Source organism: Oncorhynchus keta, chromosome 19 (genome assembly GCF_023373465.1).
Source record: "Oncorhynchus keta strain PuntledgeMale-10-30-2019 chromosome 19, Oket_V2, whole genome shotgun sequence".
Taxonomy (NCBI): Eukaryota; Metazoa; Chordata; class Actinopteri; order Salmoniformes; family Salmonidae; genus Oncorhynchus; species Oncorhynchus keta.
In genome coordinates, this window is record NC_068439.1 from 52040188 (window position 1) to 52064427 (window position 24240).

The 24240-nt window shown below is 41.4% G+C and overlaps 2 protein-coding genes across 3 annotated transcripts; one reads left to right on the plus strand and one right to left on the minus strand.

Annotated features, from left to right (window-relative positions):
• Positions 1-1131: 1131 nt before the first annotated feature.
• On the minus strand, positions 1132-13136 carry LOC118398454 (platelet-activating factor acetylhydrolase-like). Of its 2 annotated transcripts, XM_035793804.2 has the most exons (11): positions 12981-13136; positions 12664-12797; positions 11647-11797; positions 11356-11449; positions 10297-10365; positions 9592-9772; positions 9247-9360; positions 8739-8830; positions 6375-6554; positions 5738-5886; positions 3898-5072 (listed from the first exon to the last, which is right to left on the minus strand). In XM_035793804.2, the coding sequence occupies exons 1-11, from the start codon at positions 13102-13104 to the stop codon at positions 4981-4983; spliced, it is 1380 nt and encodes a 459-aa protein (XP_035649697.1). In that variant the 5' UTR covers positions 13105-13136; the 3' UTR covers positions 3898-4980. The 2 variants fall into 2 exon arrangements, with proteins under 2 accessions (XP_052326716.1, XP_035649697.1); XM_052470756.1 differs by lacking the exons at positions 3898-5072; positions 5738-5886; positions 6375-6554 and adding an exon at positions 1132-1363.
• A 709-nt stretch (positions 13137-13845) lies between these two features.
• ints9 (integrator complex subunit 9) lies at positions 13846-22716 on the plus strand. The gene is made up of 16 exons (XM_035793802.2): positions 13846-14150; positions 14492-14619; positions 15074-15134; positions 15232-15294; positions 15438-15577; positions 15873-15959; positions 17517-17637; positions 17727-17973; positions 18166-18346; positions 18596-18656; positions 18852-19023; positions 19270-19394; positions 19596-19763; positions 21080-21178; positions 21321-21458; positions 22168-22716. Exons 1-16 carry the CDS (start codon positions 14142-14144, stop codon positions 22342-22344), a joined length of 1977 nt encoding a protein of 658 aa, XP_035649695.1. The 5' UTR covers positions 13846-14141; the 3' UTR covers positions 22345-22716.
• Positions 22717-24240: the final 1524 nt, after the last annotated feature.

Sequence of the window (24240 nt, forward strand, 5' to 3'; positions counted from 1 at the left end):
GACCACCCATACGTAGAATGTATGCACACATGACTGTAAGTCGCTTTGGATAAAAGCGTCTGCTAAATGGCATATATTATTATATTATTCCTTTCAGCTTCAGGATCTCCGATCTAGTTGCCTGTCAGGAAGATGACGTCTGAGAAGCTCTGGTGAACCGTTCCTCTTTGGTGGGAGAATACAAGAGGAATACTTGAGAGGCCATCGTAATTTTCAGATCACAGAAATGTATTTTCGATTAACCCAACCCCCTGAAAAACAAATGCACGCACACACATACAGACCCTGCTGCGTCCAAAGCCAGGATCAGCCATAGAAGCAAAAAGGACAACACAAAAGTTATTGATCAATTCATATCAATTTATATAGCCCTTCTTACATCAGCTGATATCTCAAAGCGCTGTGCAGAAACCCAGCCTAAAACCCCAAACAGCAAGCAATGCAGGTGTAGAAGCACGGTGGCTAGGAAAAACTCCCTAAAAAGGCCCAAACCTAGGAAGAAACCTAGAGAGGAACCATGCTATGAGGGGTGGCCAGTCCTCTTCTGGCTGTGCCGGGTGGAGATTATAACAGAACATGGCCAAGATGTTCAAATGTTCATAGATGACCAGTATGGTCAAATAATAATAATCACAGTAGTTGTCGAGGGTGCAGCAAGTCAGTACCTCAGGAGTAAATGTCAGTTGGCTTTTCATAGCCGATCATTAAGAGTATCTCTACCGCTCCTGCTGTCTCTAGAGAGTTGAAAACTCTGGGACAGGTAGCACGTCCGGTGAACAGGTCAGGGTTCCATAGCCACAGGCAGAACAGTTGAAACTGGAGCAGCAGCACGGCCAGGTGGACTGGGGACAGCAATTGATGTACTTCTCACATAACAATTGAGGCAATTGTGTGTTCTTTGGATTGTGAACTGTGAAGTTGATCTGTAAAAAGAAGTTCCTCCTTTGAGGAGGATACACAACTCTGAGGTTTTATTGCACTGATAGACTGGTTTCAAATAAGGAAGTGGTTTTGTAAGTGCCAGACACGAGATAAATGACAGCAGACCAGAGTGGATTCAGAGATGGTGTTTGTTTTGTTTGGTCTTTTATGCACAGATCAGCTAAACCGAATAGGTGTGAAAAACAAATAGAATCTTTCATATTGTCATCTCAGACACAATGAATGTATACTCTTTCCGAACTTAATGGTGACCATTTTCCTCTGTGTGGAGGAGGAGTCGGGTGGGACCAGTTTCCTCATGGCCATGATGTTCCCGGCCCACTGGAACTTCTCAGAGTTGATGAAGAAGATGGGCTGCTTTACCCTGGCGTAGATCTCCTCATCCAGGGGGAACATCCACGCATCCAGGGCAATGCCACACCTGAGGAGATCAACAGCATATACACTGAACAACAATATAAACGCAACACGTAAAGTGTTGTTTTCATGAGCTGAAATTTGTTTACATCCCTGTTAGTGGACAAATTTGTTTACATCCCTGTTAGTGAGAATCTTTGCTTTGCCAAGATGATCCATCCGACTGACAGGTGTGGCATATCAAGAAGATGATTAAACAGCATGATCATTACACAGCTGCACCTAGTGGTGGAGACAATAAAAGGCCACACTAACATGTGAAGTTTTGTTACACAACACAATGCCACAAGTTTTGAGGTCGTGCGAAATTGGCATGCTGACTGTAGGAATGTCGACCAGAGCTGTTGCTAGATTATTGATTGTTAATTTCTCTACCACAAGCCGTCTCCAACCTAATTTTAGAGAACCACAGATGACGTGTAACCACGCCAGCCCAGGACCTCCACATCTGGCTTCTTCACCTGTGGGAATGACTGAGACCAGCCACCCGGAAAAGCTGTGGATTTGCACAACCAAAGAATTTCTTCACAAACTGTCAGAAACCATCTCAGGGAAGCTCATCTTCATGCTTGTCGTCCTCACCAGGGAATTCACCTGATTGCAGTTTGGCGTCGTAACAAACTGCTGTGGGCAAATGCTCCCCTTCGATGGCCACTGACAAGCTGGAGAAGTGTGCTTTTCACGGAAGAGCCCCGTTTTCAGCTTAACCAGGCAGACCGCGTGTATGGTGTCATGTGGGCGAGCGGTTTGCCGATGTCAACGTTGTGAACAGAGAGGGGTTAAGGTATGGGCCGGCATAAGCTACGGACAACGAACACAATTGCGTTTTATCGATGCCAATTTTGAATGCACAGAGATACCACGACTGAGCCCGACTGTTGTGCCATTCATCCGCCGCCATCACCTCATGTTTCAGCATGATAATGCACAGCCCCACGTCACAAGGATCTATACACAATTCATGAAAGCTAAAAATGTCACAGTACATCCATGGCCTGCATACTCACCAGACATGTTATGAACTGTAACTCAGTAAAATCTTTGAAAATGTTTTGCCTGTTGCGTTTGACATATTTGTTCAGTGTAGAAATAATGTTATTGTGAGTTTGGGGGGTAGCCAAGAGACCCGAACCTCTGGACAAGGTCGCTAGGTGTTATGTTAAAGGTCCAATGCAGCTGTTTTTTTAAATTTTTTATCTCAATATGAAATCATTTCTGGGTAACAATTAAGTAACTTACTGTTATTGTTTTCAATTAAAATGGTAAACAAGTAAACAAAAATAGCTTCTTAGCAAAGACCCATTTCTCAAGCAAGAATTTAGTGCCTTAACAACCGTTCCACAGGTGCATGTTCATTAATTGTTTATGGTTCATTGAACAAGCACGGGAAACAGTTTTAAAACCCTTTACAATGAAGATCTGCGAAGTTATTTGGATTTTTTACGAACTGTCCTTGAAAGACAGGGTCCTGAAAAAGGAAAAAAGTTTCTTTTTTGCTGAGTTTACATTTGAAAAATAAAAAGACTGTTTAAATAGGAGTAAATTGAGAAGGATAACTCTTACTTGAAGTTGATCTCTTTACAGAGGGCTTCGATCACTGTTGCTCCACCGAAAGAATGGCCCATCACTGCTATCCGGCACAAGTCCATAGAGTTCTGGGAAAGAGACTCGGCCCGGCCCACCCAGGAAACGCTGGAGCAGTAGCCAAAGAGGAAGGCAGTCCAGTGACTAGTAGGTTGTGCAGACACACATTCTATTGCAGGTTAGAATCTGGGACGTTTATCAATTAAACTGTTCAGTGACAATTTCTTGTCAGTTCAATGGCATTTTATTTGCATTCTGTGTCCAGAATTTGCTTCTAGATTATTCAGTAATTTGCCTTGCTTTTTCCTTTCGTTCTTACTTAAATCACCCAGCTTCACCTAATTTGGCTCAAGTTAGCTATTCGGCTGCTGATCAGAAATGCCGCTTGGGCTTGTCAATTTTTCTCAACTATTTGGTGCTATGGACATTCTTTAAAATAACAACACCATTTTAGGATGGTTGTTGACATTTGTTTCAGTAGTTCCAAACAGAACTCTTTCATCCAGGGCTTTTGCACCAGTCTATTGCACTTCTATAAAACCGCAAGATTGATATGTTCAAAATGTTTTTGTAATGGTTATTTTTTGTAATTTTGCCAGTGTGTCAAATATAAAGCACTAGATTTACATATTCCATTATTGTTGAAGTTAGAAAATCAGACATTTCAATGTGAAAGCCGTGGAATTAAATTCAACAAAGTCACATGAGAATGTTTTTGTTTTGTTTACACAATACATCATCTTGCACTTCCTTGGGAGTCATTTTCTTAGTCTTTACAGCAGCTGCTATGATCTTCTCATACCACCACATCTTCAATGTCCTCCACAATCCGGTGTAGATGTAGCTTGCATTCTATGACATTCCAGAGCATCACTAGAAAGTGATGGTGCATAATCTTACGATCATATTTATGACCACATAGTTGTCACTGATCAAGGACACAAATACTCGATGTTCACAGTATCCATTTATAGTTGTATACAAATGAGATGCATTGGATTACAGTAGTGTAAATATGAAAAGCATGGAAATGAAGGACAGAAAAATAAGCTGTTACATTTGAGTGTTCCAGGGTTGTATTTATTAGTGCAGTGTTTCCCCAACTCCAGACCTCCAATACCCCAAACAGCACACATTGTTGAGGCCCAGACAAGCACGCGTGATTCAACTTGTCAACTAATCATCAAGCCCTCCGAGTAGAATCAGTTTGTCTGGGGCCACAACAATAATATGTGCTGTTGGGGGTAACCCGAGGAGTTAAGAAACTGCATTAGGCCACACTACTGAAAGTTTTGCAACAGAAAACGGAAAAGGAGCGTTTCTCATTGGCAAGTTCAGGTTGTGTACGCGAGTTTTCCGTTTGGTGACTAACAAATACAACCCAGGTGGAAGGACACAGCTAGGCTGCTGTAGGTTAAAGGCACATGACACATTTATGGATCTGATTCAAAGGAATCGAGAAACATATCATCCTTTGTGAGCTAAGTTTAATCAATTTGTTCGATTCTTGTTGTATCTATGCTACATGATCTCAATCTGTACTCTGTGCAATCATGCTAAATAAACACCAAATATTTAATCAAAGTCGTAATCACATTAACCATCTAGGGGTTATAAAAATGAAATCTTGAAACTGTATTAAGACTCCTTGATCCAAACAATTTCTAAACCGTACTCTTGAATAATATCCCATACAGGTGTATAATCGCATAGCACACTGCAACCGTAACTTTGTTCATGTAAAACATACTGAGTACAGCAGATTGTGTTCTTAGATGCTCTATATAGATACTATGAAACCAAAAAAGCAGTTTCTCAATACTTGGAGATATGCACCCTCGCCGAGCAATCATAATTAGGTACTGGTTAAGATGGCCTGTAGTAGAAATTGCTTTGCATCCATTTTACATTTTGTCTATGATTAAACAGTTTCAAGGCTCAGTGCAACAAATATTGGCACCTTAAGTTCAGCTAGTGGTATTGTCTGGAAATCAAACATCCCCTCTGTGTAAAGTGCATAGTTTAGATGGAATTGAACTAAGGTAGTTCTGTGACATTGGTGCCTGGAATGAGGTTGTCGTCCTTGCCCTCTATTAGATGGTCCCATTGATTGAAGTCTTTATCCATACCTGCAAAACAAAGACAAACACAATTGACACATTACCCACGCAAAGATGACTTTGCTTCCTGTTTTATTAAATGGAAAAACGTTCAGAAGGAAAGAATCTCCAGAACACAGAATGCCATTTGAACATGTCTGATGCATGAATGAATGAATTTGGAATAAAATGTTATTTTAACGTACTTACTTTACCTGTTGTCTGTGCGGTTGGTCCTTTTGGCAGTTGGAATGAGAGACATCCACAGGAAATTATAATTGCGTCAACTTTTCAAAGCGCCGGTTGTGCTTTCAGAATTCCATCACCTGAATCATGCGTAGAACCATGTAAACACGTGCACGAACTCAGCAAGTTCATATAGGTGTGTTGTGTATGTATTTTATATTGCGCGCATGGTTCAGGTGACAGAAATCTGAAAGCACTACCAGCGGTTTGAAAATGGATGTAATTATACTTTGGATATATTGCATCACATTCATACCACCAAATGGACCAAGTACGTTAAAATACCATTTCATTAAACATTCTAGCTTGCAGAGGTCATGAGAGGAAACTTTCCTGCTTCAAAACGCTCATTTCTGCCCAACGGAGAATGCAATTCAACATCTGGTTTCCAAGCGACTGTTGAAGCAACCCTCGTTTACAAATCAAATGAACACCGTACAGATCCTTACCTAGATGTCGCTGCAGGAACGCTAGCGATGCTTTATTACAGAGATCGATGGCAACCTGAGGGTTGATTTCTCCTTTCAGTTTCAAGATCTTCCCGATCCAATTGCCTGTCAGGAAGGTGAAGTCTGGGAAGCTCTGGTGAACTGTTCCCCTGTGGTGGGAGAATAGAAGAAGAATACTTGAGTGGCCATTATCATTTTCAAATCACAGAAATGTATTTTCGATTAACCCAACTCCCGAAAAACAAATGCACGCACACACACAGACCCTGCAGAGTCCAAAGCCCGGGTCAGCCACAGAAGCAAAAAGGACAACACAAATGTCATCGATGTGCTTCTCACATAATTGAGGCAATTGTGTGTTCTTTGGATTGTGAACTGTGAAGTTGATCTGTAAAAAGAAGTTCCTCCTTTGAGGAGGATACACAACTCTGAGGTTTTATTGCACTGATAGACTGGTTTCAAATAAGGAAGTGGTTTTGTAAGTGCCAAACACGAGGTAAATGACAGCAGACCAGAGATGGTGTTTGTTTTGTTTGGTCTTTTGTGCACAGATCAGCTAAACCAAATCAGTGTGTAAAACAAATCGAATCTTTCACATTGTCATCTCAGACACAATGAATGTATACTCTTTCCGTACTTAATGGTGACCATTTTCCTCTGTGTGGAGGAGGAGTCAGGTGGGACCAGTTTCCTCATGGCCATGATGTTCCCGGCCCACTGGAACTTCTCAGAGTTGATGAAGAAGATGGGCTGCTTTACCCTGGCGTAGATCTCCTCATCCAAGGGGAACATCCACGCATCCAGGGCAATGCCACACCTGAGGAGATCAATAGCATATACACTGTACAAAAAAATGAACATAAAGTGTTATCATGACCTAAAATAAAAGATGGCAGAAATGTTCCATACGCACAAAACACTCTCTTTTTTTGCATAAAATTTGTTCACCTGTTAGTGAGCATTTCTGCTTTGCCAAGATTTGACATGCGTGTCAAGTGGATGGATTATCAAGAAGCTGATAAAACAGCATGATTATTACACAGGTTCACCTTGTGCTGGAGACAACTTCACTCTAAAATATGCAGTTTTGTTACACAACAAGTTTTGAGAGAGCGTGCAATTGGCATGTAGAGTGTAGGAATGTCCACCAGAGCTGTTGCTAGATAATTGAATGTTCATTTCTCTACCACAAGCCATCTTCAACCTAATTTTTGAGAACCGCAGACAAGGTGCAACCACGCCAGCCCAGGACCTCCACATCCGGCTTCTTCAACTACGGGATCGTCTGAGACCAGCCACCCGGACAGCTGATGAAACTGTAGGTTTGCACAACCAAATCATTTCTGCACAAACTGTCAGAAACCATATAAGGGAAGCTCATCTCCATGCTTGTCGTCCTAACCAGGGTCTTGATCTGATTGTAGTCTGGCGTCGTAACAAATGCTCATCTTCTGTGGGCGAGCGGTTTGCCGATGTCAACTTGTAAACACAGTGCCTCATGGTGGCGTTGGGGTTATGGTATGGGCCGGCATAAGCTACGGACAACAAACACAGTTGCATTTTATCCATGGCAATTTTGAATGTACAGAGATACCATGTTGAGATTGAAGCCGACTGTCATGCCTTTCACCCGCCGCCATCACCGCATGTTTCAGCATGATAATGCACAGCCTCATGTCGCAAGGATCTACACTCAATTCTTGGAAGCTGAAAATGTCCCAGTTCTTCCATGGCCTGCATGCTCAACAGACATGTTACCCATTGAGCAAGTTTGGGATGCTCTGGATCGATGTGTACAACAGCGTGTTCCAGTTCCCGCCAATATCCATCAAATTCGCACAGACATTGAAGAGGAGTGGGACAAAATTCCACATTCAACAGCCTGATTAACTCTATGTGAAGGATATGTGTCGCTCTGCATGAGGCAGTCACACCAGATACTGACTGGTTTGGTGACTTAATTATTTTTTAAAGGTATCTCTGACCAACAGATGCAAAGCTGTATTCCCAGTTATGTGAAATCCAGATTAGGGACTGATGAATTTATTTCAATTGACTGATTTCCTTATATGAACTGTAACTCAGTAAAATCTTTGAAATTGTTGCATGTTGTGTTCATTTTTTTTTCAGTGTACAACTAATATTATTGTGAGTTTGGGGGGGTAGCCAAGAGATCCGAACCTCTTGACAAGGTTGCTAGGTGTTAGGGTAAAGGTCCAATGCAGCTGTTTTAATCTCAATACTAAATTATTTCTGGGTAACAATTAAGTACCTTACTTTGATTTTTTTTTAAACAATGGTATTTTTTTTTTTATTGCTTCTCAGTAAAGACCAATTTCTCAAGCAAGAATTTAACTAGGTCTGAGTGGGAACCTGAAAACGGGCTGTTATTGGCAGAAAAGGTTGGAACCCTTTCTTTCTTATTGGTCATTTAACTAACATACCGCCTGGTGATGTCAGCAGGCCAAAACTCCATCCCATCAAAACAGGCTGATATTTCAGGCAGTCTTTTCAAACAGCTTTGACACTAAAAGGGCATAATCATCATTTTCACAAGTTCACAGTATTATTCCAACCTCATAGTGCGGAAATACATTTAAAACACAGGAAATCTTGTTTTTATTTACTGCACTGGGCCTTTAAAACGGCAACATTCTCTCTCAGCCTCATGACAAAATGTGTAGAATAGCATTATTATTGATATAACAGACTTATTGGTATAAGCCAACCATCTAAAGGACTGGTCTGCAACATCACACTGAGAAACACTGATTTAGAAGACATGTCTATCCAAAGTGACACTGTATATTTTCAGTTTACAATATGGAACCATGAGGGAATCAAACTCTGGTGTTAAAGCACCACGTTCCAACCAACCATCGAAACCAGAGCTTAAAAATGTGCCACTTGAATACATTTGTCGAGAGAGAAATGCAATCTACATTTGAAAACTGAAACGACCGTTTAAAAATGGGACTAAATTGAGAGGGATAGCTCTTACTTGAAGTTGACCTCATTGCAGAGGGCTTCGATCACTGTTGCTCCACCGAAAGAATGGCCCATCACTGCTATCCGGCACAAGTCCATAGAGTTCTGGGAAAGAGGGAAGATACAGGGTGAGGTCATTCATTACCAGCATCATAGGATATGATTGAAATGCCAGGGTATGATCCAAACAGAAGACAAGTAATCGTAATACAAGTTTTTACACAAGTTACCTGAATATGAATCGATTGTTCATACACAACTCTTAGGGCCTGTTTATTATCCAATGTGGATGAATATCCCTTTAAAATATATAATTTAACTGATGAAAACAGATGGCCTTGCTTATTTAGTTTCTTCTACAAAAAAAAAGTGGGTTATAAAGTAACTTGGTGTGTTGTGATTAAGCTGAGCGTTATCTAAAAAGGCAGTGTATTTAGCCATTCACGACAGTAGAGAACACAAAAGGTCCAAGAGTTGCTGGTCGCTGATGCTTCCATTTCAGACATAAAAAAAATAGTCACCGCCAAAGTCATCCAGTCAAACTCTGTCCCGAGCACGTTCTCCATCTTCTTTCCCGAGTTGATTTGGATGAGTATATCCAAAGCCTTTATGCATTCATCGGCTCTCTGTAACACCTATGAAGAGCGTTCATGTCACATTCCTAAATGTAAATTGTCTTCCTAACAGAAGGCAATGCAAATATGGAGAAATACAATATTCCTCAATGTTATGGCAGTAGTGGTATTACATTCATAAGTCAAATGTATTACTCAAATGCAGGGTACTGAGGAATGGAGCAAACATTCCCGAAATCTACACATTACATTGTATGTGACATATTCATTTCTGTATATTACTATGTGTACCTGTTTATTCCTGAGGGGGAATTCACTCTCGCCTGGTTTCAGAGATCTGTAGTACATCCATTCCTCTACCAGGTTCTCTGGGGCCCCGGGGTTGGGTTTAGGCGGCAGCGACTCCTCTTCTTTCTCCTCAGGCTCTTCAGTCTTTCCATGGTAGAAGAATGTGGCAGCGGCAGATTCATCCCTCGAGTAAAACAACGAATAAGAAGTCTCTTTCAGCGGCACAAATACTGACATGTTATTTTGGTTGTTGTAAAACGCTGCCACGTGACAAATTACACTGAAGTTCACAGCAGAAAGCTTAACCTGTATAGTGTGATGGGCTTTAGGCCATAACCCCATGACAGATGGGGTTAGGCCATAGAACAGGCATTATGTCATCCATATAGTACTATAGTACTGATAGAAATGTGATGACCTAATTTGTACCATTGTCTGCATATCCTTCCCACTCCCACGCTGAGATAAACAGGCAGGCCGCTCATGCCTGTAGCCTATGTGGGGGAGACGGTCTGTGTATTTACGGAGAGTACTCTGTCATCGTTAGCTTGAGTAAATGTAATGTAGACTGGAGCATCCCTTCCTCTGCCCGTTGGATTCGGGAGTGCTTTTCAGACAAAGTCTCTTTTCATGAATGAAGTGGACAGAGACTGTGGACAGCGTGTGTAGAGAATGGGAGAGAGTGTGTGTAAAGAGCATGTGGATTACCTGTGTTCCACTGCTGCTACTATGAAACCCTGTGAGGCCAGTTCTGCGCATATGGCTGAATATAAAGTTCTGGGGGGGAAAGATGAAAGGCATAATATAATGTCCTTATAAGATAAGATAATGTGGAGAATGTACAGTACCTACAGAAAGTATTCACACCCCTTGACTTTTTCCACATTTTGTTGTGTTACAGAGTGGCATTAAACTGGACAAGTCGGTAGCAAAGGGGGTCAATACTTATTGACTTAAGACATTTCAGCTTTTCATTTAAAAAAAGTGTCAAAAAAGTCCACTTTGACATTATGGAGTATTGTGTGTAGACCAGTGACACACAATCTCAATTTAAGCCATTTTCAATTCAGGCTGTAACACCAGTGGTGGGAAAAGTACCTAATTGTCATACTCGAGTAAAAGTATAGATACCTTAATAGAGTGTTACTCAAGTAAAAGTGAAGGTCACACAGTAAAATAGTACTTTAGTATATTTTAAACCAAATACTTTCACTCAAGTATCAAAAGTAAATGTAATTGCTCAAATATAATTAAGTATCAAAAGAAGAAGTAAAAGTGTAACTCATTTCAAATTCATTATATTAAGCAAAGCAGACAGCACCATTTTCTTGTTTTTAAAATGTACAGATAGCCAGGGGCACACTCCAACACTCAGACATTATTTACAAAAGATGCATGTGTTATGTGAGTCTGCCAGATCAGAGGCAGTAGGGATGACCATGTATTCTCTCGATAAGTGTGTCAATTTCACAATTTCCCTGTCCTGCTGAGCATATAAACAAGTCATTTGGGTTGTCAGGGAAAATGTATGGAGTAAAAAGTACAATATTTTCTTTAGGAAGTGTAAGTAAAGGTTGTCAAAAATATAAATAGTAACGTACAGATGCCCCAAAAAACTACTGAAGTAGTACTTTAAAGTATTTTGACTTCAGTACTTTACACCACTGTGTAACACAATAAAATGTGGATAAAGTCAAGGGGTGTGAATACTTTCTGAAGGCACTGTACATGTAATGTGAACAATTAAATGCTAACTTCTGTTTGTACCTGAAAGCTCCAAGTCCATGAGAGAAGACAATTACTGGACACTTCCCATTCTGTTTATATGGGGCATTCATGGCAGCAGGTATCTTAAAAGATCCTTTGCAAAACAAAACATGTTATAACAACTCAAATACAGTTTGTGAGTGATTGAATAACATATAATTTACACTGGATAAAACACGGTACAGCATAAAACATGGTACATCTAGCCTACCTGAATTGTACGACATGTTCCAGGATCACTATATCTTAAAGAAACTAAATGGTAATTTATCATAGAATAAATATATTTACCAAAGAGGTAATTAAAAATCAGTTCACTCAGGCCTCTGTTGATGTTCATGAAGTCTGCAAGCCCATAGAAATATTCTTTGCTTGGGATCCAGTCTGGTTTTTCCGCATCCTCGCATGCTACACATGGATAGTATAGCCGGAAGAAGGTACCCTAGTGACAGACAGTTTCAGCATGGTCTCAGAATTTCCTATTATTCTGTAGGTGAATCCGAGACACTCCATTTAGTATGATCACTCATTTGGTATGATGTTTCATATAGTCTGTATTAATTTGTGGATTTCCATCATCCATTTTGTGTATGTTATGAATTGCAATTTGTACAAAGTTCCAAATTAAAACGCATACAATGTTAGGAATTTCCAAAATGTACAATAGGTTCCGAATGTACAAACGTATGATATGTTAAGAATTCCTATTTTGTTGCGGCTCACATTAGCTTAGTGGCTAACACATACACTTGCTAGCTCTAGGGGTTAAGGTTAGGAGTTAGGTTAAAGGGTTATGGTTAGCTAAAAGGGTTAAGATTAAGGGAATCAAACCTAAGTTTATTTGTCATGTGTGCCGAATACAAAGCCCTAAGCAACAGTGTAATGTTTAAATAAAAAAATAGGTATTAGGTAAACAATAGCTAAGTAAAGAAATAAAAAAGTAAAATGACAGTGAAAATATCAGGTAAAAAAAAGTTAAGGTTTGATGGTGGGTAAGCACTACATGATAAGTTGTTGAAAAGTAGCAAAAAAAAAAGTGTGAAAATTTGCTAATTAGCTAAAATGTTAACGTTGTCCATGATACGAATCAAAACAAGCAACCATCCACCCCCTTTCGTTTTACCCTAATACCTTATTAAGTAACCTTGTATCTTATGTAACCATACCAAAGTTAACATGTCATACTAATTTCAGTCACACGGATTTACGTTTACTATGATACGTCAAGTCTATGAGACCAGTCTGACAGTTTCAATAGTTGTTACCAGTTAGTTTTGCATTTAGGAAAATGAAAACAACACTGTTTACCTTTACAGTATGATCCATCATGAAATCTGAACATCCCACGGCATTGGGCCCTTTTGCTGGGGGGATCCCCAGATGGTTACTACAGGTGGTTGAATTTCCCATTCCTGCGAATAGACTCAACTTGCACCTCAGATCTGTCAAAGGCAGTAAACACATTAGAATGTCACCGAGCCAGCTAGCTTTGTTGCAACCAAGACAGTTAGTACAATGTAAAAAAAAACAAAAAAACTATTGGTCTTCGAAGCTATAAGAGTCCATCATTAACTAAATCGATCTCGGTTGACTAGTAGCTGATAGGGTTAGTTAGATATAGTTACCGGTGCAGCAGTTTCTAGTTGGGAACAAGTCGGGAACATTTGTTGTGACGATGAAGTCAAATACTTTTTCAGTAAACCAAGATAGACCACAGCCTGTCGTTTCCAATGTGAACAAATGAGTCATAGTGGGCAGAGCCAAGCACGAGCCTGCGAGATCCTATTGGCGTTTCTAGCAAACATCGGCATATGTCCGTTAGGGAACGCCTACTCTGAAGTGCGCGTGCGCAATAACTCGCAATAAATTCGCCTTTGCGCACCTTCTAAATAAAGCGATTTAAAAAACAATTTGCAAAGGCTAAAGTCTACAAATCCTAGTCTATTATTTTCGTAACAGATTTTAGTTTTGGAAACAGAATACTGTATTGAGATCAAATGTTTCATCGATGAGAAAATTTGCAGAATTTCGGCCAAATTCATCTCGTTCCATATTGTCCAACTGCCCGCTATCTCCCTACCATATTTGGTAGTGAGTGGAAACGCCAAATGGATGCTTCACATTTTACATCCAGTGAAATATCTGTCTCGTTGTTCTATCTGTTATTAAGTGGTCCACCGATTGACGTATATAGTTGTTAGTTTAGTGTAAGCATTTGCTATCTACAGACTGACAGCTACAGGGCACGGTCTTGGCGTCTCTCTCTGCATGGCTTCTATGTAGTAATATGTGTGTAGGTAGGCAATCCGTTTGAGATTATTTGCGTCCCACCATGGAATGAATGTAACGTTAGCAAACTAATTTCGCGTGTATCCAAAGATTATGGATATACTGTCAAGATACATATCTGTCCCCTAACAATAGGAGTTATTGACCACAAAGCGGCACGGGGGGCTGTTTAGCTTCCGCCTGTAATTTCTTTGGATTGGTGGATACATCTCATTATTGTAATACATTCTTGAATATTGAATAAGGGTTGTAGACGTCTGTATACAATGGAGAGATGCTACGCTACGAGCCTCAATACATGAATATGCATAGCCACTCTCTCCCAATAGTGTTCAGGTCAAGGATGAACTCTTTCATGCAAGGACACTTGGTACTCCACAACTGTAGGGGGTGGTAAATTCAACAATTTATGCTTGCAACAAAGCGGTAGTCCAAAAGTAAGAATTGTCCACAATGCTGTAGATAGACTTGATTTGTCTACATTATAATCGATAAAGATGAAATTGGTGAGTTGATCCAACATGAGGAGAATTTACCATGAACATACACTATATGCTAATGCAGTTCATATGGCTTCTTGGCTAGGCTAGCTGGTTAGCCAAATACCGGGAGCACTTTTTGTTTTTCCATGACTAGCATGTTAACGTTACCTTGCTAACAGTTAACGAACTGCAATAAGTTATCACACATTTGCACGTTTTTGAACACTGACAAGCCAGCAACCAATTATTGACAAGACCGTTTTTCTGTTGCATTTGCTATGCAAGTTGCTATTGTTGTTGTTCGAGGTAACTTCGCTATCATGCCTGTTGAGAGATAACATGTGTGTAGCATCTCTTTCTTTCAGTACTGTCTGTCAGGTCACCCCACCCTGCCTTGCAATGTCCTCAAATTCAAATCCACCACCATCATGTTGGACTGTGGGCTGGACACGACCTCTGTCCTGCAGTTTCTACCACTGCCTCTGGTGCACAGGTGAGACTAAAGTGATGGTCACAACACAGGAGGCTGGTGGCACCTTCATTTGGGAGAATGGGCTTGTGCTAATGGCTGGAGTGGAATAAGTGGAATGGTATCAAATACACAACATCAAACACATGGTTCCTATTCATGTCTATTCCCTACGTTCCGGACATTATTATGAACCGTCCTCTCAGCAGCAGCCTGTGGTTCACAAGAGTGCTGCTGTACATCGGCCACAAAGCAGTTAGCATTGGGGTGGTCTCACGTTGCACACCTCGAAAACCACATTGTTGTCATGACTCCCATTTATGAAAGCCTGGTTCTCAATGAGGCTAGCATTGAGGCTATACCCCCCCAAAAAAAAAAGAATCCCTTAGGTTAACATTACAAAGACATTTACCATTAAGACATATTTCCCCCTACATCTGCCATGGCGTGATGATCGAGTACCCTCTCTCTTTCCCAGCCCAAGGCTTTCCAAGCTTCCTGGATGGGTGTCTAAAGATGGCACAATAAACCTTGAGAAGGTATGAGGTCACATTTTGTTTCATGTCTATTTCATCTACTATGGATTTATTCCTAATTTGAGTTGACCAACATTCCTCCACACATGTTTACCTTCAGGAGCTGAAAGAGTGTGCAGGTCGCGTCTTTGTAGACTCACAGCCAGAGTTCTGTCTCCCTGAGGTAATGTAAACCTGGATATAATTCAGACCTTGAACCTGTAAATACAATTATCCTGGGCATTTCATAATTCACTGTGGGTAACATCATCCCAAGTTAATGTGGTAGTCTTACTTATCGTGTCTTTGTCCATCTTCCTCACTCAGAAAGAGCTGCTGGACCTGTCCACCATAGACGTCATCCTGATCTCCAACTACCATTGTATGATGGCCCTGCCTTACATCACCGAGCACACAGGCTTCACTGGGACTGTGTATGCCACAGAACCAACGCTGCAGATCGGCAGGTAGGGAGGGTGACTTCCGTGACTAGAATCATCTGTCACATTCTAGAATCACATTCTAGAATTGGCAGCAATTTCAGAAAAATGGCAAATCACATTCTAGAATCACTAGGATCGGCAACACAGGGAATGTAAAGACTTGTTGGCAACATTGGAGAAAAATGTAGTGATTCTAGAATATGATTCTAGCAATTCACTTTTAGAATCGCATTCTAGAATCATTAGAATGGAAACATTCCAGAAAAAATGTCAAGGGGATCTTGAATATCACCAGCTGATTCTACCCATCTGCCCTCAGACTTCTGATGGAGGAGCTGGTAAACTTCATGGAGAGAGTTCCCAAGGCCCAGTCTGCTACCTGCTGGAAGTATAAGGAAATACAAAGGTATGGCTTGGTGACAGGCCTGACCAATGCCCTCCATGTATTAGTTTAGGATATGTCAATTTATGATAAACATGTAATTCACAAACTGAGAGCACACTATTTTCATGAGAAAAAAACATCATATAGAGCAGGAGTATTCAACCGGGGGTCTGACAAGTAATTACGTAGTCTTCACAGCCCTAGTTAGGTGTGCTTGCTGAAGGTGAAACACAATTCTAGATTTCTTGAATACCGGTACTCTCATTATTTATTACTATTATTCTATTTGCTCTAGTGCTTAACCATTTAAAATGTGCATAAATTAACATGGGTTGGAATGAGAAGCATAGAAAAACAGTGGTAGCTATTCAAAATGCTCCTACTCCTTATAGCCAATTAAGCTACAAGATCAACTTTAAAACGTTCAGGCTATCCTGAACTTAAAATTCTTATAAACTTTGATCAACTATAACAATATACATTTGCATTAATTGGGATAAAATAACTCGTCAACAGTAAAGCTAAAACTCACCAGCAGCAGGTGGAAAAGACGGGACAGGCAGAGTATTGACTGTATGCTCGTGTAACAGTTTTGCTTCCTCTCCTCGCCCCAACCTTAGCTCAAACCAGGAACCCTCTGAACACATCAACAACTGCCTCCCACGAAGCATCGTTACCTATCGCTCCATAAAAGCCCCGCGGCAGAGCAAGGGGAACAACTACTTCAAGGTCTCGGAGCAAGTGACGTCACCGATTGAAACACTAATAGCCATTTCACACCGGTTACACTAGCAGGATTGGCCAATTTTTCAATCATCTTTGCCGGTAGCAATGTTGTGTTTCCTTAAGTGGAAGAATTGGTTTAATTTAGCATGTATGGTAAAGCCTCAAGCCTTAGCTACCTCTTCCAATTCAAATGAGCTTGAAAGACGTGAATAATGACCTTTTATGTGTTGTGTGATACAGCGCCATCGTTAAAACGCAAAAATAGAGAAGCCTTCTGATTGAGCGAGGTGTCAAAGCAGACAACACACCAGCCCGGCTTCAGTTGAGTCATTATAGTTCAAAACAACGCATTCTAAAATAAATGACATGCTCGCATTTGAGTTTAGCCATTACATGTTAAACCGTTCAAGCTAGAGACACCAAACCAACTTTCACATGTTCAGGCAATCCTATCCAATCAATTAGCCAGTCAGTCAGTCAATACATTTCTCCGTCTAACTACTTTCACAGCTATAACCAGTCCCTAACATTACTTAAGCAGTCACTACCACTACTGCAACTTATTTCAATATCATAAATATGTTTTTTAAATTTTTTTTTAAGCCAGCAAGCACACACATTTTCTTTAGGAAATGTACTTCTCCAGTTTGGAGTTAGCCTGTTCGCTAGAAAGGAATGTTAGAGTTTACATTTCTTCTAATTGTAATGTGGGGAGGTCAAAATAATGAAACTATCTACCAAATCTATTCATTTTAAAATGTTGATTACTTGTCCTTATTTGCTAAGATGATGGGGGTCCCTGGGCAAGAAAAGATGAAAGACCCTTAATATAGAGACTGAATGTCTGTTTAGGCTGCTCCCTGGCCCGCTGAAGGATGCTGTTGAAGTGTCGACTTGGAAGAGATGCTACAGTATGCAGGATGTCAACTCTGCTCTCAGCAAGGTGCAGCTCGTGGGCTACTCGCAGAAAGTGGTAAGAGATCCGTCTTGTGCACTATAATTCAAACACACACACTAATTCACCAAATAACTTAAGCTAACTTTTATAATTTCTCTCTCCAGGAGCTGTTTGGTGCCGTGCAGGTCACACCCCTGAGCTCTGGTTACTCATTGGGTAGCTCTAACTGGATCATCCAATCACATTATGAGAAGGTTTCGTATGTCTCTGGCTCCTCCCTCCTCACCACACATCCACAGCCCATGGATCAGAGCTCCCTAAAGAACAGTGACGTTCTGATTCTGACGGGCCTCACACAGATGCCAACCGCCAACCCAGATGGCATGCTAGGGGACTTCTGCAGTAACCTAGGTATGTGGTGTCCTGTTCCCAGATCTGTTTGTAGTGTCTTGCCAACTCCTATGGTCATTGGCTTTCATCAGTGTCCATTGCTCCATCAACAGTGCAATTACCTAATCTTTGCTTTTAGACAGGTACACAGAAAGCTAACTACAGGTTGACCTATGACGTTGTGTCGGACCAAACTGTCTGTTGTGCTTGTAGCCATGACGATCCGTGCGGGTGGCAACGTGCTGGTGCCATGCTATTCCTCGGGGGTGATCTATGATCTTCTGGAGTGTCTTTATCAGTTCATAGAGAATGCCAATCTAGGCTCCACCCCCTTCTACTTCATCTCTCCCGTCGCCAACAGCTCTCTGGAGTTCTCACAAATCTTCGCAGAGTGGTGAGTTCCAGAGCCATAGAATTCAAATTCTTCTAGCATATTCTTTCTATGACCAGTGCTTTTTGAGCTGTCTGTAGATTTCACCTTGCCATCTCTTTCTTGTAATTATTATTATTAAAAAAAAATAATAATAATCTTAATAAGACAAACCTGTAAAAAAGGTTAACCTGGGTTAAACAAAAAATTACTTTTGGTAGCAAACTTGCCCCTGGAGATAAGTATTTTCCCTTCTCCCTACACGTCCAACAGGCTTTGTCACAATAAGCAGTCCAAGGTCTACCTTCCAGAACCTCCTTTCCCTCACGCTGAGGTAAGGCTCTGTCTTTAAATTCATTAGTTTTAAAGAGAGTTGCTGCCATATGAAATTACATTGCACCGTGCATTTCATTTGCATCTTTGACTTACTCAATCTATCATAACTTTATACATTTTAACCAAAATGTTCTTTATAATATAGCTGTATGTTGGCCTATCTCTGACACTTGTGTCTCTATATATGTTTCAGCTTATTCAGACGAACAAGTTGAAGCACTACCCCAGTATCCATGGCGACTTCAGCAGTGAGTTCCGGCAACCGTGTGTGGTGTTCACCGGACACCCATCTCTTCGCTTCGGGGACGTGGTGCACTTCATGGAACTGTGGGGCAAATCCAGCCTCAACACTATAATCTTCACTGGTGAGTACAACTGTACCAGAACATGGAAAGTTGCCAGCCATGGTACCGTGTTCCTAATCTTGTGCTAGCTAGATAGTCTGTCACAAGAGACTTGACCTGCCCTTAAAGCTTTGTGGTCTATAAGAAATATAATTAGTAGACAATATAAAACAAAACGCAAGATTCCATGGTCCCAAGGCGCCTGTCTGTGCCTAAAATATGTGATCTAATAAATTAACTGTTGAAATGGTTATCTTACTCCCATAGAACCAGACTTCTCCTACCTGGATGCGTTAGCCCCTTACCAGCCCCTAGCCATGAAGTGTGTTTACTGCCCAATTGACACTCGGCTCAACTTCCACCAGGTCTCCAAGCTGCTCAAGGAGGTCCAGGTACTCAATTCACTCAATATCTGGAACTTTTTATTTTTATTTTTTTAAGTGACTGAATCTATGTTGAGTTCAAAATTAAAGTGAAAGAGATACTGAGTTTTTTCAAATCAACCACAATTATACATGTATAATGTAATGTTGCTTTTTTTCACCTTGGATGCATTCTTCCTCTACCTTTTTGCACATAACCTCCCCTCCCAGCCTCTCCATGTGGTGTGTCCAGAGCAGTACACCCAGCCCCCACCAGCCCAGTCCCACCGCTCAGACTTGATGCTGGAGCTGCAGCCCCCTCCCATGCCCTATCGCCGCTGCTCTGTGCTGGGCCTGCCCTTCAGACGCCGCTGGGAACGCATCCAGCTGCTGCCAGAGGTAGGCCCTGTTGCAACACACTTGTCTGACGTTTCTATACTGCTAAGTCTCGTCCATCACTCTGCTGTTTTGAAGAAGCCTGGAAATCGGGGCTAGCTACAGTGGGGCAAAAAGTATTTAGTCAGCCACCAATTGTGCAATTTCTCCCACTTAAAAAGATGAGAGAGGTCTGTAATTGTCATCATAGGTACAATTCAACTATGACAGACAAAATTAGAAAAAAAATCCCAAAAATCACATTGTAGGATTTTTAATGAGTTTATTTGCAAATTATTGTGGAAAATAAGTATTTGGTCACCTACAAACAAGCAAGATTTCTGACTCTCACAGACCCGTAACTTCTTCTTTAAGAGGCTCCTCTGTCCTCCACTCATTACCTGTATTAATGGCACCTGTTTGAACTTGTTATCAGTATAAAAGACACCTGTCCACAACCTCAAACAGTCACACTCCAAACTCCACTATGGCCAAGACCAAAGAGCTGTCAATGGACACCAGAAACAAAATTGTAGACCAACACCAGGCTGGGAAGACTGAATCTGCAATAGGTAAGCAGCTTGGTTTGAAGAAATCAACTGTGGGAGCAATTATTAGGAAATGGAAGACGTACAAGACCACTGATAATCTCCCTCGATCTGGGGCTCCACGCAAGATCTCACCCCGTGGGGTCAAAATGATCACAAGAACAGTGAGCAAAAATCCCAGAACCACACGGGGGGACCTAGTGAATAACCTGCAGAGAGCTGGGACCAAAGTAACAAAGCCTACCATCAGCAAGGGCATTGAATATGAAACGTGGCTGGGTCTTTCAGCATGACAATGATCACAAACACACCGCCCGGGCAATGAAGGAGTGGCTTCATAAGAAGTATTTCAAGGTCCTGGAGTGGCCTAGCCAGTCTCCAGATCTCAACGCCATAGAAAATCTTTGGAGGGAGTTGAAAGTCCGTGTTGCCCAGCAACAGCCCCAAAACATCACTGCTCTAGAGGAGACCTACATGGAGGAATGGGCCAAAATACCAGCAACAGTGTGTGAAAACCTTGTGAAGACTTTCAGAAAACATTTGACCATATTTTCCACCATCATTTTTTCTAATTTTGTCTGTCATAGTTGAAGTCTGCCTATGATGAAAATTACAGGCCTCTCATCTTTTTAAGTGGGAGAACTTGCACAATTGGTGGCTGACTAAATACTTTTTTGCCCCACTGTATATATATATAAACCTCTTCTGGCCAAAAGTAGTGTGCACTATATGGAACATTAGGGTGTTGTTTAGGTTTTTGTCTAACAGTCTCTAAACCCCTACCCTCTGTAGCTGGCCAAATCCCTAGTGCCCTCTGAGATCAAACCTGGCATCTCTGTAGCAACTGTGTCCGCAGTTCTGCAGTCCAAGGATAACAAGCATACGTTGCAGGTCAGTGTGAGTGTAGGTTTTGTGTGTGTGTGTGCGTAATTACGTGTTGAAAAAGTAAATTGCCATGAAAGGAAAATTCATTAGTATCAGCAGCAAAGCTGTGATGTATACACCACTAACTATCTTGTCTGTGTGCTTCCAGCCAGTCCCCAAGCCCCCTCCGCTGCCCCCCAGTAAGAAGAGGAAGCGTGTAGTAGAGGAGCCCCCAGAAGTGCTGGCCCCCAAACCCCTGCTCAGTGGAGCTGTACCCCTGGAAGCCTTCTTAGCCATGCTACACAAGGTGAGAACAGGGGAGAACGACTTCCCCCTCTTATTGAAGCCATGGAGGTTAAAGGCCGACCGCAGTACTGCAGTCATTGCTTGTAGGAAACAGGGCCCCCCATTATAGTGAATGAAAAAATGACAATCTTTGTGTAAATAAAGACATTTTTCAAAGACAATCACGGTACCAGTAGTTGCTTCTAATACACCAGATGTATGTCCTTGAACTGATTATTTTAGAATCGAACACGGAGTTTATAAGGATAATATAGTTGCTGATGGCAGCCTGCAGTACCCTGGTCGGACTTCAACTTGAGTTACTCAATGAGGGGGCAGCACTGAGCAAGCCTGCAACATCACTTCCTGGAATAGCTCAAACTGCGCATGTTATTTCTGCCATGAGATGCCATCTTAACCGACTTAATTTGGCTTCAATGCGCTATTGAGTCTAAACATAAGAATAAATAATGTCACATGATCAGTGGATGTGTCCATTTATTTTGGGTGAGTGGGACACCTTCAAAGCATTGGACACTGATTACATATGTGTATGCCTTTCCCCTATTCCTTTGTCATCAGCATATCTTAAGAGACGGGGTTCATGTAAACAGTATGGTGATAGCTCTCCCTCCAAGCTACCAATTGGCTCAGGAGAGCTTCTGCCTTGCACTTCGGTGTCCTTCATATATGCAGGCTCAGCGGTCTTCTTCCTTTCTCTTCCTTCCCAGCACGGTATCACGGAGGTCAAGGTAGAGGAGACCGCAGACGGCCACATTCTGCACCTGCAGGCCGAGGACACCCTGATCCAGCTGGAGGAGGACGGGACACACATTGTGTGTGACGACAACGAGCCACTCCGTACCGCTCTCAGGGACCTGGTGCTGCGCTTCCTCATGAAACTTTGACCTTCAACAGCACCGATTTTCCTCAATGTGCGCGTTTGAGTGTTACATTGCAGTTGGCAACTGCAGACGGACTGTTCTGCAAATCTGGCATTATAATTGGTAGATCAGTCCATCGAGTCACCAACTGCTATGTAGTCAATCTCTACTGCAATAGCTGGAAGTGGCTTCCTCAGCTTGTCTCCTCTGTTCAGCTGGTGATGTCATTGTTGTTTGTTTTGTGTGTAAGCAGGTAGTACTTTTATAAATAGTCTTGTAATAAACTACATTAAGGAAAAAGTAACTTTTATTGATTCAAAAGAATCATCCCACACACAAATAAATGTCCAGGACCAATATTAGAATCAGTTCTGAAGGGTCCTGTATTCACTAGCATACACTTTCATTTGAGTCTTTTCAGGGTAAAGTAACAAACAGTGAGAAGTCAATTGTCCTCTCTCCACCAATGAGGAAGTGAAAATTCCTCCGGATTCCACAGGAAGGTGTGACAGTGCTTTACAGACACCATTTTGTAGAATTCCTTATTCCATAATTGCAGTTCCTCAATACTGTCACTTGGAGGTCATGAAAACCAGATTGATCATGCTGATAGAGTACAATACTAGAATAGGCTCCATTTAGTCAAAGTACATCACTGCCAAATGCTTTAAGACAGGACAGCTCAACCCTCCATTATGCATGATTAGATTTCACAATTTACTGGGAAAATAATTGTTATAGCTTAAACTCTCGTGACGTGACCAAGTCCACATTTCTTCAGTGAAGGGGTCTGTAGCCAGGTTTTGGACTGGAGCAAGACCGATTGGAACAGAAGAGTTAGTTTATTTTAGTTGTCATGATTTTGATGTTCCCCTAACAGGATTGAGCTGATAAGCCTCAGTGTGGAAACAAACTATAGAACCAGCTTTTAGGTTACAAAATACAGTTGAAGTCAGAAGTTTACATACACCTGAGCCAAATACATTTTAAACTCAGTTTTTCACAATTCCTGACATTTAATCCGAGAACAATTCCGTCTTAGGTCTCAGTTAGGATCACCACTTTATTTTAACGTGAAATGTCAGAATAATAGTAATTTATTTCAGCGTTTATTTCTTTCATCACATTCCCAGTGGGTCAGAAGTTAACATATACTCAATTAGTATTTGGTAGCATTGCCTTCAAATTGTTTAATTTGGGTCAAACATTTCAGGTAGACTTCCACAAGCATCCTACAATAAGTTGGGTGAATTTTGGCCAATCCTCCTGACAGCTGGTGTAAGGTGGTCAGGTTTGTAGGCCTCCTTGCTCGCACACATTTTTTCAGTTTTGCACACACATTTTCTATGGGATTGAGGTTTTGTGATGGCCACTCCAATACCTTGACTTTGTTGTCCTTAAGCCATTTTGCCACAACTTTGGAAGTATGCCTGGGGTCATTGTCCATTTGGAAGACCCATTTGCAACCAAGCTTTAACTTCCTGACTGATGTCTTGAGATGTTGCTTCAATATATCCACATTTTCCTTCCTCATGATGCCATCTATTTTATGAAGTGCACCAGTCCCTCCTGCAGCAAAGCACTCCCACAACATGATGCTGCCACCCCCGTGCTTCACGGTTGGGATGGTGTTCTTCTGTTTGCAAGCCTCTCCCTTTTTCCTCCAAACATAATGATGGTGATTATGGCCAAACAGTTATATTTCTGTTTCATCAGACCAGAGGACATTTCTCCAAAAAGTATTCTGAGGTCTTGGCTGATATGTTGTGATTTTCCCACGATGTCAAGCTAAGAGGCACTGAGTTTGAAGGTAGGTCTCGAAATACATCCACAGGTAAACCTCCAATTGACTCAAATTATTTCAATTTACCTATCAGAAGCTTCTAAAGCCATTAAATAATCTTCTGGAATTTTCCAAGC

Bases quoted from the DNA above. Each gene is read 5' to 3' on its own strand.
- LOC118398454 (XM_035793804.2), bottom strand. From the start codon at position 13,104: ATGACTCATTTGTTCACATTGGAAACGACAGGCTGTGGTCTATCTTGG. The intron at 11,450-11,646 runs GTAAATATATTT...TGTTTTGCAAAG, and splicing joins GATTTTTAATTACCTCTTTG to GATCTTTTAAGATACCTGCT. The intron at 10,366-11,355 runs GTACAAACAGAA...TTTCCCCCCCAG, and splicing joins CATGGACTTGGAGCTTTCAG to AACTTTATATTCAGCCATAT.
- ints9 (XM_035793802.2), top strand. The intron at 15,960-17,516 runs GTATGGCTTGGT...ATGTCTGTTTAG, and splicing joins AAGTATAAGGAAATACAAAG to GCTGCTCCCTGGCCCGCTGA. The intron at 17,974-18,165 runs GTATGTGGTGTC...TTGTGCTTGTAG, and splicing joins GGACTTCTGCAGTAACCTAG to CCATGACGATCCGTGCGGGT.